General features: G+C 29.6%; 1 protein-coding gene across 8 annotated transcripts; it reads left to right on the top strand.

Moving 5' to 3' along the window:
* The first annotated feature begins 1,946 nt into the window (after window positions 1-1,946).
* LOC130451784 (protein rhomboid) lies at window positions 1,947-13,621 on the top strand. 8 transcript variants are annotated; one of them, XM_056791035.1, is made up of 6 exons: window positions 2,030-2,364; window positions 8,265-8,572; window positions 8,649-9,153; window positions 9,949-10,057; window positions 10,160-10,269; window positions 11,922-12,307. In XM_056791035.1, the coding sequence occupies exons 3-6, from the start codon at window positions 8,983-8,985 to the stop codon at window positions 12,258-12,260; spliced, it is 729 nt and encodes a 242-aa protein (XP_056647013.1). In that variant the 5' UTR covers window positions 2,030-2,364; window positions 8,265-8,572; window positions 8,649-8,982; the 3' UTR covers window positions 12,261-12,307. The 8 variants fall into 8 exon arrangements, with proteins under 8 accessions (XP_056647010.1, XP_056647013.1, XP_056647012.1 ...); XM_056791031.1 differs by having other exon boundaries at window positions 2,034-2,364; window positions 8,265-8,387; window positions 8,441-8,576; window positions 8,946-9,153; window positions 9,949-10,269; XM_056791034.1 differs by lacking the exon at window positions 8,265-8,572 and having other exon boundaries at window positions 2,031-2,364; window positions 8,946-9,153.
* Window positions 13,622-14,031: the final 410 nt, after the last annotated feature.

Raw genomic sequence — 14,031 nt, 5'->3', positions numbered from 1 at the left:
AGAGAAGACTTAGTTGGATACACTGGTTCTGAGTCTCAATCGTGTTTTCATTTTTCAAGATTTCAATTAATTCTCTAAAAACAAATAATTCTTGCATAAATTGAAAACTACCTATATACAAATCATTAATAGGTATTTGGTGAATACACTAGTAAAAGTCTGATGTAAATATTTTATTCAAGTTCTAAAGCAGTTTGTTATTTACATTTTGGTTCATTAATTATATTATTATTAATGGTACCTAATATAATTTAAATTTACCCTTACAGCTCTGATTCCTATATATGCCAAATATGTTATAGAAAGTTTCTATAGAATTACATTCTAAACAAATCAAACACGATGCTATTAAGCCTCTTTGGAATAAAGAATTTTTAAAACAGTATCAGATTCTGGGTACCAATGGGGTCTAAATGAAACATTTGAAAACGTGAATGGTGTGTACTTAGTCAATTCTTATATAGGATTCTATTTTCAAAGAACTTCGTCAGTGAACATTCATATTGTTAATTTTTAGCAATGCTAGCAAGATATTTCATAGGAGATATTGTCTTTAGTTTACCTAATTGAAGCTTGGTTTACGCAGCCAAAATTAAAAACTACTATAAAACTGACAAATTAAATTACTTGTTGAAAGCCACTGAAATGGTACTTGTAGTTCATGCAGAAAATTAACAGTAAATAAAAATTAAACTAAAACTTCTACCTTCTTAGTTTAATTCCTTCATTTTGTGAGGTTATGAGCACAGAATACGTTAGGTCTGTCCACAGAATGTACTCATGTTCTATGGGTTAGTCTGTGTTCGTGGTATTGTTTTGTTTACAACTTCCTTGTTCTTTGGTTATAGAAATATTATTCGCGTTATTGCGCCGCTTTCTGCCGTGGTGCTTTATTTTTAAAACTGATAGACAGTGTCAGAAGTTTTCCACATTTGCATAACAAAAAGGACCGAAACAGGGAATTTCTTTTGGTAATTTATAATAAGTCCCAATTTAATGTATAAACCAAAAAATTAGCAACAAGAAAATTTAGTTGAATGTTAATTTTAATTCAGTTCTAATTTTGACTGCATAAATTAAGCTTGATAAACGAGTTAATTGGTTTCGTTATAATATTGAATATTTTGCATATAATATCTTGCAATTGTAGCAAACATGTTATGTATTACTATTCCCTCGGTTCTACGTATATTTTAGCTCACTAAAAATGAATATATTCCAAATTTATGATTACTCCATCACATACACTATTCCATTATTTATAATTATCAGTTTTGTAGCTACGTACATATTTTTAATACCTAGTTGCTACATAAATTAATATCAAAATTATTTTACAAAAAATTAAAGTATTCATATCACACATTTTACAGAATTTCCTAATCATTTCATAAAAACAAGCACTACTAGCTGCGCCATCTCTCGTTAAATTATCTTATTGCATTCAACCATTTCAATTGAATATTGTCTCGATAGAACTTTTGTTTGATACTGGGACAAGAGATGGCATATACACACATATTTAATATTAATGGAATAAAATTATAGTAAAAAACAATTATTATTCTAGGAAATTGATATACATCCATGAAATATTTACGGAATGAACGTCCAACTTTTCTAGAAAATTTAGTAATAATAATGAAATTACTTATTTCAGTCAACCCAATGAAATTAAATATAAACCGTTCATAAACATATTATAAATACGTCGTCTTCTATTATGAACATAATGGTTTATTCAATAAAGTATAAACAAAAACATTTTTGTATGTCTTTAAAATTAACTCGGTATTTCTTGAGATCTACATCAGTTTTAAATTCAAACAAAAATATTCCACAAGAAAAAATATAAATAAATAGATTGATAGCACGAATTCAATATGTAATTTATCACCTAAAAATAAATTCCGACTTCTAGACAAAGAAGTAAAGGGAAAAGCGACATTGTGATCATTACGTCCCGATAAGAAACATCCTTCGTAGTTCCCAAAGAGATCAACATCCTCTCATTGACTTTCAGTAGTTTCAAACGCTTTTGGTTCAGTCCGCTTCAGCGGGACGAATCGCACCGTTGCTATAACAACCGTAACAAATATTTTCAGTATCAGGGAAAGCGCACGACGTGGCCGATGCCCGCGGAAAATTGGAAAATTTCCCTTTGGCTGGTTGATCTGGTCTCTGTTTTCACTTTCGACTGATGTGTACGCTACAGACTTTGTAGTATAGAGGAGAGCGTATCATGTGGTAGTTGCCTCTCTCTGAAAAAATTTTCGCGCAATTTTTTGTTTCACACACCTCAACGATGTGTATTAACCCATGAAGCGTGAATGGATACGGAAGGTTGAAATATTATTTGTTTAGGTAAGTCAAATATTATTCTATATATTTTTTTTCTGTGATAAATTAAAAAAAATATGTACCATTTAAATGTATATCGTTGATTCTTTTTTTATTTAATTTAATATACCGCGTTAAAGCAGTTAGTGATAAAAAAATGGATCAAATTATTTATTTTTTTTAATAAAACGTTCTATATATCAGTTTAGATAAAATTCAGAGACGGAATATGTATTACCTTGATTTTTCATTAATTTGTGGTAGTATATAAATAAGAATATTTCTTTACTTTAAATTTTAGGTAAAATTACAAAAAATGATAATTTTCAACTTGTTGGATCAATTTTATGTCCAAAAACTTGCGTTCCGAATAATTATTTATATACATACATGTTAAAAATGACTGGATCTTTGTAATGATGCCCAAGTGAAAATTATTTTAAGGACGAAATTTTTAGAAGATTCATTAAGTAGTATATAAATATATTAAGTAAATATAATTTGAATATGATAATTCTAACACTAATGATCACAAAAATTCTATTTCAATAGTTTCTTTCGAGATTTAGACCACATCTTTCATAGATACATTTCCAGGAAATGCTGCCAACATAACGTTACCTGGTGGTATATCGTTCTCACGATATTTTCCTAATATTCAAAAATCAGAAACCTGAAACAGATCAGTTTGATTTTGTTTCAAACGTTTCAATATTTTGAAATAAAGAGCTTTAGAACGAAAAAATAACAAAAACTTTTTGTCCAGTTTTTAAGACCATTTTGCTCATTTTCCTCCTATTTCGTTTCCAAGATTTTGAGAAAATTAAATACCATTAACCGCATTTATAATTACTGAAAACTATTAACACGCCCTTAACCATCCCTTCTTACCGCCCCTGCGTTTAAACATCTGGTAAAACTATTGAATGTTTTTTTTTTGTCAGGAAACATTTTCACGCGTTATTTGTCACACCCTATGCGCCGTGTGAATGCAAGGAAGGACAGTTAATTCGCATTAATGTAATACAGACAGATGTTTTCATTTTGGTTTGTTTTAGTCTTATCAACTAAGTTTAGGTACTTAGAAAATGTTCTGGTTAGAAGGATATATATGCTGGGAACAAAGGATCTGAATATAAATAGAACTTTTGGTTTTTTTTTATAGAATTTAGACATTTCTGTATGTACATTTTCTAATTATATGTTTTGCTTCGCAATCGTTATCTGATTGATCGAATACAATTTGGACAACTGAAATTTTCTTTGAATGACAAGAATGTGCGATAGAAAATTTATTTATAGATTTCTTCAAATAGTTATAGCAGTCTCCTATATTTAGACAGTTTCTATATTAATAAAATTCACAGCAAATGAAAGAGCAGAATCGACACTCTGGAAACGCAAACATTCTTTTCTTTATTGATGATTTTGTATTATCGAACAAATAAGTTTACATAAGCACAATAAAAACAGAATGTTTGTTCAAGGAAATAGTCTAAGGAAACACCTAAGTAAAAATGATCCTTATTATACGATATAAGAATATGAACGACAAACTATCAACACAAGCAATAAAAGCTTACAAATTAATACCATATAATGGTACAAAAAGATGAGAAAAATAGTTATATGATAGCCATAATCATAATTGACAAAATTATAAATAATTGGATTAAAACTAATATATAACGAATAAATATAAAATGTAATTTATTGCATATAATTTAAAGTTATTATTCTGAATGGTACCGAAATAAATTTTCATAAATCGCTCTTGTTCTCCCATTAGGATATTGGGATCAAGCAAACTGATCAATAGTATTGAACACCAATGTCGCAAAATGCACGACAATATATTACAACTTTATTTAGTTTATAAGTTCTTAGGTAAGGTATTTTCGAGTTTTTGATGTTAATACTGGACTTATGTCCAGGCATTAAATTGCCTATGTGGGATTTTTGTGGCTATTTTAATGAATAGTATCTTGGGAATATCTTTTTTGAGTTAATGGATTTGAGGTATTTAATAATCTCAAAATTGTTTCGCGAGATTCACTCACTAACAAATATAGAAGCAAAGTGCAGAAAGGAATGTAATAAAATATGCTGAAACGTTTATTTTTTTTAATATCATACCCATATCAAATTAATTCGATAACATAATTGGTCATTCACTGATCGAAAGTGATCGTAGATAGGTGATTTTGAAAGGTAGGTTATTTAATTTTAATAGAACATTTAAAAAAATAAATAATGCAATTAATTTTATTGGGAGTGAGATATGATATGCGTTATTGCTGTATTTTGTATTTGTACATTATATGTATAATATAATAGTTTATGAAAAAAAAAACAATGTAGTTGTAATTGAAAGTGAAGTAATTAAAAATAATTGCATAACGTAAAATCTTTTACGTAATTGAATCTAAAAATAATTTTTATTGCTGTTGGTTTAAAGTAATATGGTGGAACATAAAATGTGCTACTGAATTATACGGTCTCTCCAAAACAAACATCCCGTTCAATTTTCAAAATTGTATGTACAATCTAATGTTGTGTTCACGGGGAGATTTCTATAATTTTTTTAACAATTTTTGTACAAATTGAAAATGTCTCTTACAAAGAAGTAATAAAAATCATAAGTTCTTCTAGATCATGTTTTAAATATTTAATTTTCACCGAAAATTGGACGTCACGTTGGGAAATTGTGATCTGAATACCGTTATGGGTTAGGATCCAAAATCAGCTGATAGTCAAACAAACCCTTTTGATATAGAATAAATATTAATAACAAATAAAAATGTGGAAAAATGAAAAATTTTTCATAGATATCATATATTTTGTGAAATATATTGTTTTCTTTATAAACTTTCTCTAATATTTTGAATAAAAACTTTTTTCAATTTAACGAGGTAGATAGATAGAGATATTTATACTTGCCTTGTATTCTTTGATATCTGAAACTTATTTTTTAAAATAAGTCATAACAAAAATAATATATGTCGTTCTTTTGAATTTTCAGAATGCGTTCCATTTGGTTCTAAATTTAACGTGCTTAACAACCTCTTCGTTCTAAGTGACATCAACCAATCTTTTCCTAGTTATGATTATTTTTGGGTACACGAAAATAAACTGGTTTAAACGAAGTTTATAAATTTAATAGATCCAAAATTTTAAATACATTATTATTAGTCGTGCCAATATTGGCAAGATCTAGTTTTATTCATTGAAAATAAATAAACGGTGCTCCAACGAAAAACTATCTACAAAAGTGATGAAATACGTCGAGGTATTTCAAGGTTAACGTCAAGACAATAATTAACTTGAAACGCCCAGAAATATACATATAATTAGCATATAAATTCTAATGATTCTGATATCTGAAATAAGTTAAAGTGTTTTTTATTCTCTGTTTGATTTTATTCCTAATTATGAATTTGTTTATGTCTAGTCACTGTTACTAATAGCGATAATTAAGGAAGGACAAAAGATGACCAATATTTTATCATGTTTATAAACCATTAAGTCAAGACTGTAACGTGTCGAGGTTGATTTGTAAATTTGTTTTAATTTCTATCTAAATTGAAGGTAGGTGTCAATCAATTAAGTGTTTTAGTCACCAACCAACGTTCAAATTTTTGCACTTGAATGCATCGAAATATTTTTAGTCTTTATTGTAGTTTAAAGGCTACTTAGGTTACAACATGCGTGATAAGATTACAAACTTTTGTTTGTAATATTACTAAAGGTAATCGAAACACATTTGTTATTCAAATTACATAAAAGAAGTGAACGGGGCATAATATCTATTGTATCTGTATTGTATTACTCTAATTAAAAGTTGAAACTCACTAAAGATAAAATAAAAGACAAGTAATACTGAAAAAATTGAATACTAATGGACTTATCTCAAAACGATATTATAAAAGCTTTTCGGAAACTATTATCCTGGGTCAGATAGATCACCTATCAACTGGATGCGGATCCTGAAGATTTTTATCAGAATTTCCTATCGTTGCATTTCGGAAATTTCAAACTTATCCTACGAAACTTTTTATTTTTATTAGGTACTTTATTTTCGTGCGTTAATTTATAACTAACTAACCCCAGTTAGGAACAAATATCTGGCCAAAAATACTTTATTGTTATTTTCTCTTATTTGACTCCGATTGAATATCGAATAACAATGGAAATACTCCAATGGAAATTCCTACTAATACATTAATATTCCCATGTTAATTATTTGGGAAGGAGCATGCATTGTACGCCATACAATAGATTTGGTTGAAAAACCACACATTAACTTAAAGCTTCATAGAGACCTAAATATTATGCTGAAATACAAACACTAATTTGAATGGGTCTACAACCGTCTTTAGTCACAAATCCAAGTCGTTCGGCACACGGATTGCAGCTTTCGTATCACTTTTTTCTCTGGCGTCAAAAGAAAAGCGTGCAAATCTTTATTGGAAAGCCCCAGTACAGTTATTTTTGAGTGTCTTGTTTATATACAATGGAATAGATACAAATATGTATTGCAATGATTGATTATTAAAAAAAATATGTTGTGGAAATCAAGACATCCGCAAATTTCCCAAAATATAAACAATGATAAGGAGGAATCTGAACATGTGAAATTTTCAAAATTATCAAAAAAACGAGGAAATTTAGTTGTTTGAAAATAATTATGGGAATAGCACAGATGTACTGTTTGCCGATCGTTTCGTCTATTATTTTTTATGTTGTTTGGCGCAATATTTCGATCTGCGTGAAGCTCAAAAAAGCTTCTTGTATCGTCATTTAGCTCCCCGTGGAGCAAAGGACACCTGTTGGTGTTTCAGCATCTATGGTAAAACGTAAAACTAAGTTGCTATTCTAATGCGTCGTGTTGTGTTTATTGACGAGGGTTCTTCTGTTTAGGGCTAGTTCTGTAACGTATTTCCATATTAAGCTATCAGTTCTTTATCGATAGTTCTTCTCTACGTTCATACAGGTCCGCCTTGTCTGGTTATGTTTATTGCTGGTAATTGTCGCTTCGTAATCGTTACGTCTATTTTTTTCTTCAGTTAAGGTTATCATTACAATGGTCTGGAACAGTCTTAGTTTTGTTGTTCTTAAGAAACTTGTTAAAGACAATATTTTATACAGTGACTTATCTTTTGCGCCAAGTCTATTCTTCTTTTGACGTGTTTTTCTGTACCTCCTTTCGTTTTATATAAATGGCGCTTTCATTATTGGTTTTTCTGTATCGTGATGTCTTCGTTTTTTTGCTGTTTATGTTCAGTCCAACTGGTGCAAGTGATTTCTATTTGTTGTTAATAGACATATTTCATCCGCGAATTCAAGGTCCTCCAGTTTTTCAAATAGCTTCCAGTTGATTTCTGACCTTTTATTTATCCTCTGTTTTCCTCATTATCCAACCTATTAAAATGTTAAATATAATTGGCGACATAACCCATCCCTGTCTCATTCCCTTTCATTTGCTGGGACAATTGTCCTAACGTATTTCCAATAAACTGATCTTAAATAATACAATATTTTAAAATTGATGGAACTAATCTCAACCGTCATTTTTCAAAAGGTAAATCTAGTGATTTGTTCATTATGTTGTTCATATGTAGTACTTACATATATTTCCACAAGAAGACATTTAATACTATTAGATCGAGTGATGGTGATAGCGCTTCTATCTACTCTATCAAAGATTAAGTCGAAGTGTTGCCGGAAGATGATTCAATAATAAATGCTTCATGTCACTGGAACCTCTTCGTACAAGGCTCCGTCCATGACCCACTAACAATCAAAAATTGTCCAATATAGACTTTATTAAAGTTAACATAAGTTCCTACACAAAACATCGATTGTTCAAAGCATTGATTTACCGCAAATTTAAGAAGATCGTTTACTACGCAAGTGTTCTTTAGGTTTTGGAAACAGCTGGCAATTGCTGGGGTTCCCATCCAAAGAAAACAACGGATGCTCTTCTAAGTCGAAGCCTGTGTGAGCTATTGCGGCTGTTACCTAATGTAATTTTGTAGTAAATTGGCGTAAGAATCACCTGTAACTGTAGTTCCCTTTTGTTGGTAAATTACGCTTTCAGCGTACCAAAATATAGCTGACAGACTGAAGGTTCTATCTTGAATTTTTTCGGTGGTTACGAACCTCGTTGTTGTCACTCCTGACTACTTTTTTGGTATCTACATCATAGAACTGGATCCATGACGCATCCATTGTAAGTAAATTTGCGTTGGGGTCAATCCTCAAAGGTGCTGAGGCGTGATTTTCTTAAATTTTTGTTTCTATTGTAGGCACCAATAGGTAACAATATAATGTAATAATAAATTACTATTTCGATTGATGAACTTGGAAATTGGTTGAATAAGTATAAAATATTTACTATGCTATTAATTTGAAGCAATGTTGTTTTAGGAATGATAGAAGATTTTCTGTGGAACAGATTCACTCACATATCTGCTTTACCTAAGAAAAAGGGTTTCGATCTATTTCGATTAACAGAAAGCAGATGAATTTTTTTAAATGAAAATAAAGGGATTGAAAATATAATGAGTGAATTGTCATAATTAACAATTGCTAATTTTTTTCAGGGACTATATATATACATAAAACTATAAGACATGAAGAATGAGTGATAAGTCAAATAACAATTATGCATCAAGCTCTGCTACAACACCCGAATATTCAGCGGAGGAAGAAAAATTTCTGGTGCCTTATCAAATAAGTCCCAAATTTAGAAAGAAATGGTTTTGTTTAAAAAACACTCCTTTTGGTATTTTGATTGTTAGTCTAATTCAGGTATTGTGAAAATTTAAAACACCTTTATAAATAAGACTCCCAGCTAGAAACTGTACCGAAAAATACGGTCCATCATACATTTGGGTTTTCACGTAATTATTAGTAAATAAACTAGAATCTAAAAGATATTTTGGACAATAAAATATTACACAACAAAATGAGAAGGAATCATAATAGAATTTTTTTCGTGTTATTAAACCAATTTACATGCTTCACCCACATTTCATGAGAAATATGTATATTTATATATGTAAATCCACAGGAGGTCTAAAAATAACCTACAAGATTTTGATACAACAACGTAACTCATATTAATGTAAATTGTTAGTATAACCTTTACGTAAGACTTGTTTATAGAATATTTTATAACCGATATTATTCGCTTTTGAAAGATTTTTGTTTACTTCTTTTTGCCTTATAAATCGTGTTGCAATTTTGATAATATTGACTAATTACCATTCCGAATGAATGAAATTTCCAGCTTGTTCTGATATTCTGAAATTGATTTCATTTTTAAAGCATTTACTTTCACTATTAATTTATTTTCTTCGCAAAATATTTGGTTTCGTGTCCATGGAACTCACCAACAGTTGATAGAATTAGTTGTACAGGTTGTACAAGTTGTATTCAAACAAATATCTACTTAAAATAAATTAAGTAAAAAGGAAAATTATCGCTTGAAAATCTGGCCATTAGATTTTCGAAAATTCTTGGACACAAATTTTTGTTCTATGAACATTAGTGTTGAATTGAAATGTGAAAATGTTATTTTATTTCACACCTTTTTTATTTCAGCTCCTGATACATGTCTTTGCAACTGCGAATCTCCAAAAAGCATTGAGATTTGAACCAGACAAACGTATAGAGTTATGGAGGTTCTTTACTTATATGCTTATTCATGATGGTTGGTACCATTTCGTGCTTAATATAATAATACAATGTATTTTCGCTGTACTATTAGAAAAACGTCAAGGACATATCAGGGTTCTGATTCTTTATTTCCTAGGAGGATTTACAGGTGTTCTAGGAGCCTCATGTGTTCATCCTGATCTTGTGATAGGGGCATCGGCCGGTGTCTATGCCCTCTTAATATCCAATATTCCCGATATTATCTTAGTAAGTATTAGTTGTCCTGATTTGCAAATAAAATAACGTATATTGCTAATCCTCCAGCATACATTAATTATTTGCGATATCTGGAAATAAAACCAGCTAAGAACAAATAAAATTACCTCCACACATGATTTCAATACCCATTATGAAACAAATAAACCATTTATTTATTGTTTTTGGATTCTAGATCTTGAAATTTTTCTGCTATCTTAAACAAAATATGTTTTGTTGATGACTTAATAAGAATTCTTAAACCAGTTTACAAAAAATTGCTAGAAAATTAATTGATATTAATTAGATATCGGTTTAGTATTGAAATATCGACAATATTCTATACTTCATTATTTTCCTTTCCAGGGCACTTCTAAATATTTTATTGATATTTCAATTTTTCCATTTTTTCGCCGTTTTATTTCTTTTTGTTGCCTATCTTCTCTATACTTCTCTAGAATTTTTTCATCGTGTTGCTCTAACAACCAAGCTGTTTCGAAATACGTTAGCGAGGCTCTAGATCTGTCTATACCCCTGGTATTTTTTAATAAAAATCAGCATGATCTTTTCTTTTAAATTACGTTTATTTTTGTTTACCTCTTCCATTTTCCAGTTCCAAATGTACATGTTTTGTGCTTTCCTCATGTTAAACTGATTCCCATAAACATTAACAATCAGTAGCAGTAATCAGGGCAGGATTAAGCTAGGTGCTTGGGGGGGCTATAGCCCCGGGCCCCAGGTCCAAGAGGACCCCATCATTTGGAAATCATTCTATATTTTTTGATGTGTTGATACCACAAATCTAACGTATTGATATTATTTTGTGAGTTTTTCCGGGTTTCCGAATTCCTTAAGGGGGCCCCGTCATTATTTTAGCCCCAGGCCTTATAAATCTTAATCCGGCCCTGGCAGTAATAATACAGTTATCCTATTGTGAGTAACAGGGCACACTGGAGTAGAAGGAAATTAAATAACTGATACCGATACAATATTGAAGAAATAAGAAATTAAAAAAGTAACGAAGAAAAAAGACTAATGGGATGGCATAATAGAGCTAAAAAATGCATGAACCAGATTCAATATGCACTAAAAATTTAATAGTGGTCTTAACAGGACATTATCGCATGAATGGCTACCTCAAGAAACTCAAACTTATGGAAAGAGACGACCGAAGATACTGTGATTTCAAAGAGGAAACATTCGTCCACCCACTCAACTTCGGGTGGCGTTAAAATTCATTCATCGATCAGGAATTAAATTTACTAATTTCAGATACCGTGGAGGAGAATAATAGATCTTTAGGTCTCTGTCAATCCTCACCCCATATATATATATATATATATATATATATATATATATATATATATATATATATATATATATATATATACAATTTCACCTGTCCTTGTTGAAACTTTGAAACTACCTGTTCGAAATTGTTCTTCGTGCAAAACTTTTCTTGTATTCTGTTAGCTAATTAATTATCATGTTTTCTAACAAACATTTCATGTAGTTGAACAAGTTGTTATGAATCTAGTTTATTTGCATCAATTGGGGTATCCTCAATTTATAAAAATTCTCTTATTTCAATTAGAAAAATATAATGTGAAGAGATATTTCTAGAGAAAATGATTCAAAACACTTACTAAAAAAATTATTTTTAGAATTATTCAAGAGTAAATTATAAAATCTACAGACTCGCTGCCTTGGGAGTATTAGTTCTTTTCGATATTATATACAACATTGTTCACATTTACTCCAAGAAGGAACCAGTTATATCATGGGAAGCACACTGCGTGGGAGGTGTTTCCGGCCTTCTTCTTGGTTTCATGATATACAAATATGATGATATGTGCCAAAGTATAACAATCAACAGAACTTTATTTTGGATAAGTGTGATATTTTATTCATTTATGGTAATTTGTTTCGTGATATTAACTATACAGATTAAAAAATGCACCCCTTCGAATATAATTCATTTTAGATATATATATGTTTGTTGACATGTTTGATTTTACCATTAAAGTTTATTTTGTATTCTAGCCATTTGTTGTAAACTTTGGAATATATTCCTAGATATTTAATAGTTTGTAAATAATTTGATAATAGTTTAATTGTACAATTTTTTGTTATTTGTATACATCATCACCAAAAATTTAGAAAAAAAATATTAATAAAAATGCAAAATTTGTCACTAATAAATATTGAGTATAGTATAACTCACCTATCATTTAGGGCCATGACGGCCCTTTTATTTTGACTTATTTTCTTGTCGTTTTAGTGAATAAAATCTACTCATATTTTGATTAAATTATCTCCCCACGACCGCAGAATAAAAACCCTCATAATATCAAATATAACTCGAAAAATGAGTATTTTTTTATTGGGCATTCGATAAGACATTTCTATCTGTTAAATTTGGACACAGTTTCTATACGAACCTCCAAAATAATTTACTTCCTCAATTGCGGGATAAAATTAAAACTATTGTGTATATTTTTAATTCGGCTTTCTTCCAAACATGATTTCTAATGAATAAATTTTATTTATTTTCTTTTTGTATATACCCATTAATGTATACTAATTATCAATGTTTATAATTTTTACGTACATTTTTACTAAAATTAAAGAATGCAGCTAACATTTATCGAAAATGTAATATTTGTTTACTCTCTGTCTGTCTACTATTTTTTATGAAATTGTATTCTTCTTGACAATAAAACATAGTTTGCTCCTGTCTACTATAAAAGAAATGGTACAATATGCCTAAGAAAAGATTCCCAGTACGGTCAAGGAAATTATATAACGTTGTGGCCCTCTATCACTCATCAATGAAGAGGGCGAACACGTTTCTTAGTAAATCCACAATTAATTTTGGAGACGAAGAAATTATTCTTTACTCCACGTAGCGAATGTAATACTAATAAGTCCTTAATCATAATTAACCAATTAAAAGTAATTCTTTCGATTATTGAATTTGCTAAAAATAATAAAGGCAACTTTATGAATCATCATACATCAATTTTCAACAGAACTTTAGTTATAATTTACATTGACCCCGAACGTAATGTTTGCGAATAATATCTGCATACGTAGCTGACCCTTTTCTTATAGTTCCAAAAAAGCAGCTCATGAAACTTTTATGTGTGTATATATTCTACGTATTAATTTTAGATTTATTGTTCCGAAATTGGTAATAAACAACAGAATCATAAAATTGTGTGCATGAATAGTTTATTCACCTAGATATCAGTCTTCTAATTATAACCAACAGTATAATAACATAAAAAGATTTTTGTATAATAAAAACAATTGATTTTTGTTTTATTTGTTCATTAAAGTTTGTGTCACTTTTTTCTCTGAATCTTCGTACTTCTGGACTTACTTAAAAACCTACGCTAATGGAAGAAAATACATTATTTTATAAAAATATTTTTATTCCATTTAACTTTTGACAATTGTGGTCAATGGCTTCACGTAAAAATAATTATATGTAGAAAACATCAGCAATAAATGTCATTCAAAAATAATAGAGATGATAGGTCTGTAGGTAGAGTAGCAGTTTAAGAATCCGGCGGTCCGGATTTCATTTCCTATCTTTGACGGAGTTTTTTTCAGTTATGTGTGTGTGGATCTTCGCCCGTTCAGTGTTGAAATCTAATCATTATTGATGTCTTTGTTGTAGCTCTTAACTCAATTTATTTGACACTTTAATTTTAAATTATATAAGTTACAGTTTTTATTTGAATATTTTCTCCCTCCAATTTTATTTTC

Source organism: Diorhabda sublineata, chromosome X (genome assembly GCF_026230105.1).
Source record: "Diorhabda sublineata isolate icDioSubl1.1 chromosome X, icDioSubl1.1, whole genome shotgun sequence".
In the NCBI taxonomy this organism is placed as follows: domain Eukaryota; kingdom Metazoa; phylum Arthropoda; class Insecta; order Coleoptera; family Chrysomelidae; genus Diorhabda; species Diorhabda sublineata.
This window is presented reverse-complemented; position numbering and strand designations above follow the sequence as displayed.

Excerpts from the sequence above, each read along its gene's own strand:
- LOC130451784 (XM_056791032.1), top strand. The coding sequence starts at position 8,983 with ATGAGTGATAAGTCAAATAACAATTATGCATCAAGCTCTGCTACAACA. Across the intron at positions 9,154-9,948 it reads TGATTGTTAGTCTAATTCAG|CTCCTGATACATGTCTTTGC; the intron begins GTATTGTGAAAA and ends TTTTTATTTCAG. Across the intron at positions 10,270-11,921 it reads ATATTCCCGATATTATCTTA|AATTATTCAAGAGTAAATTA; the intron begins GTAAGTATTAGT and ends AATTATTTTTAG.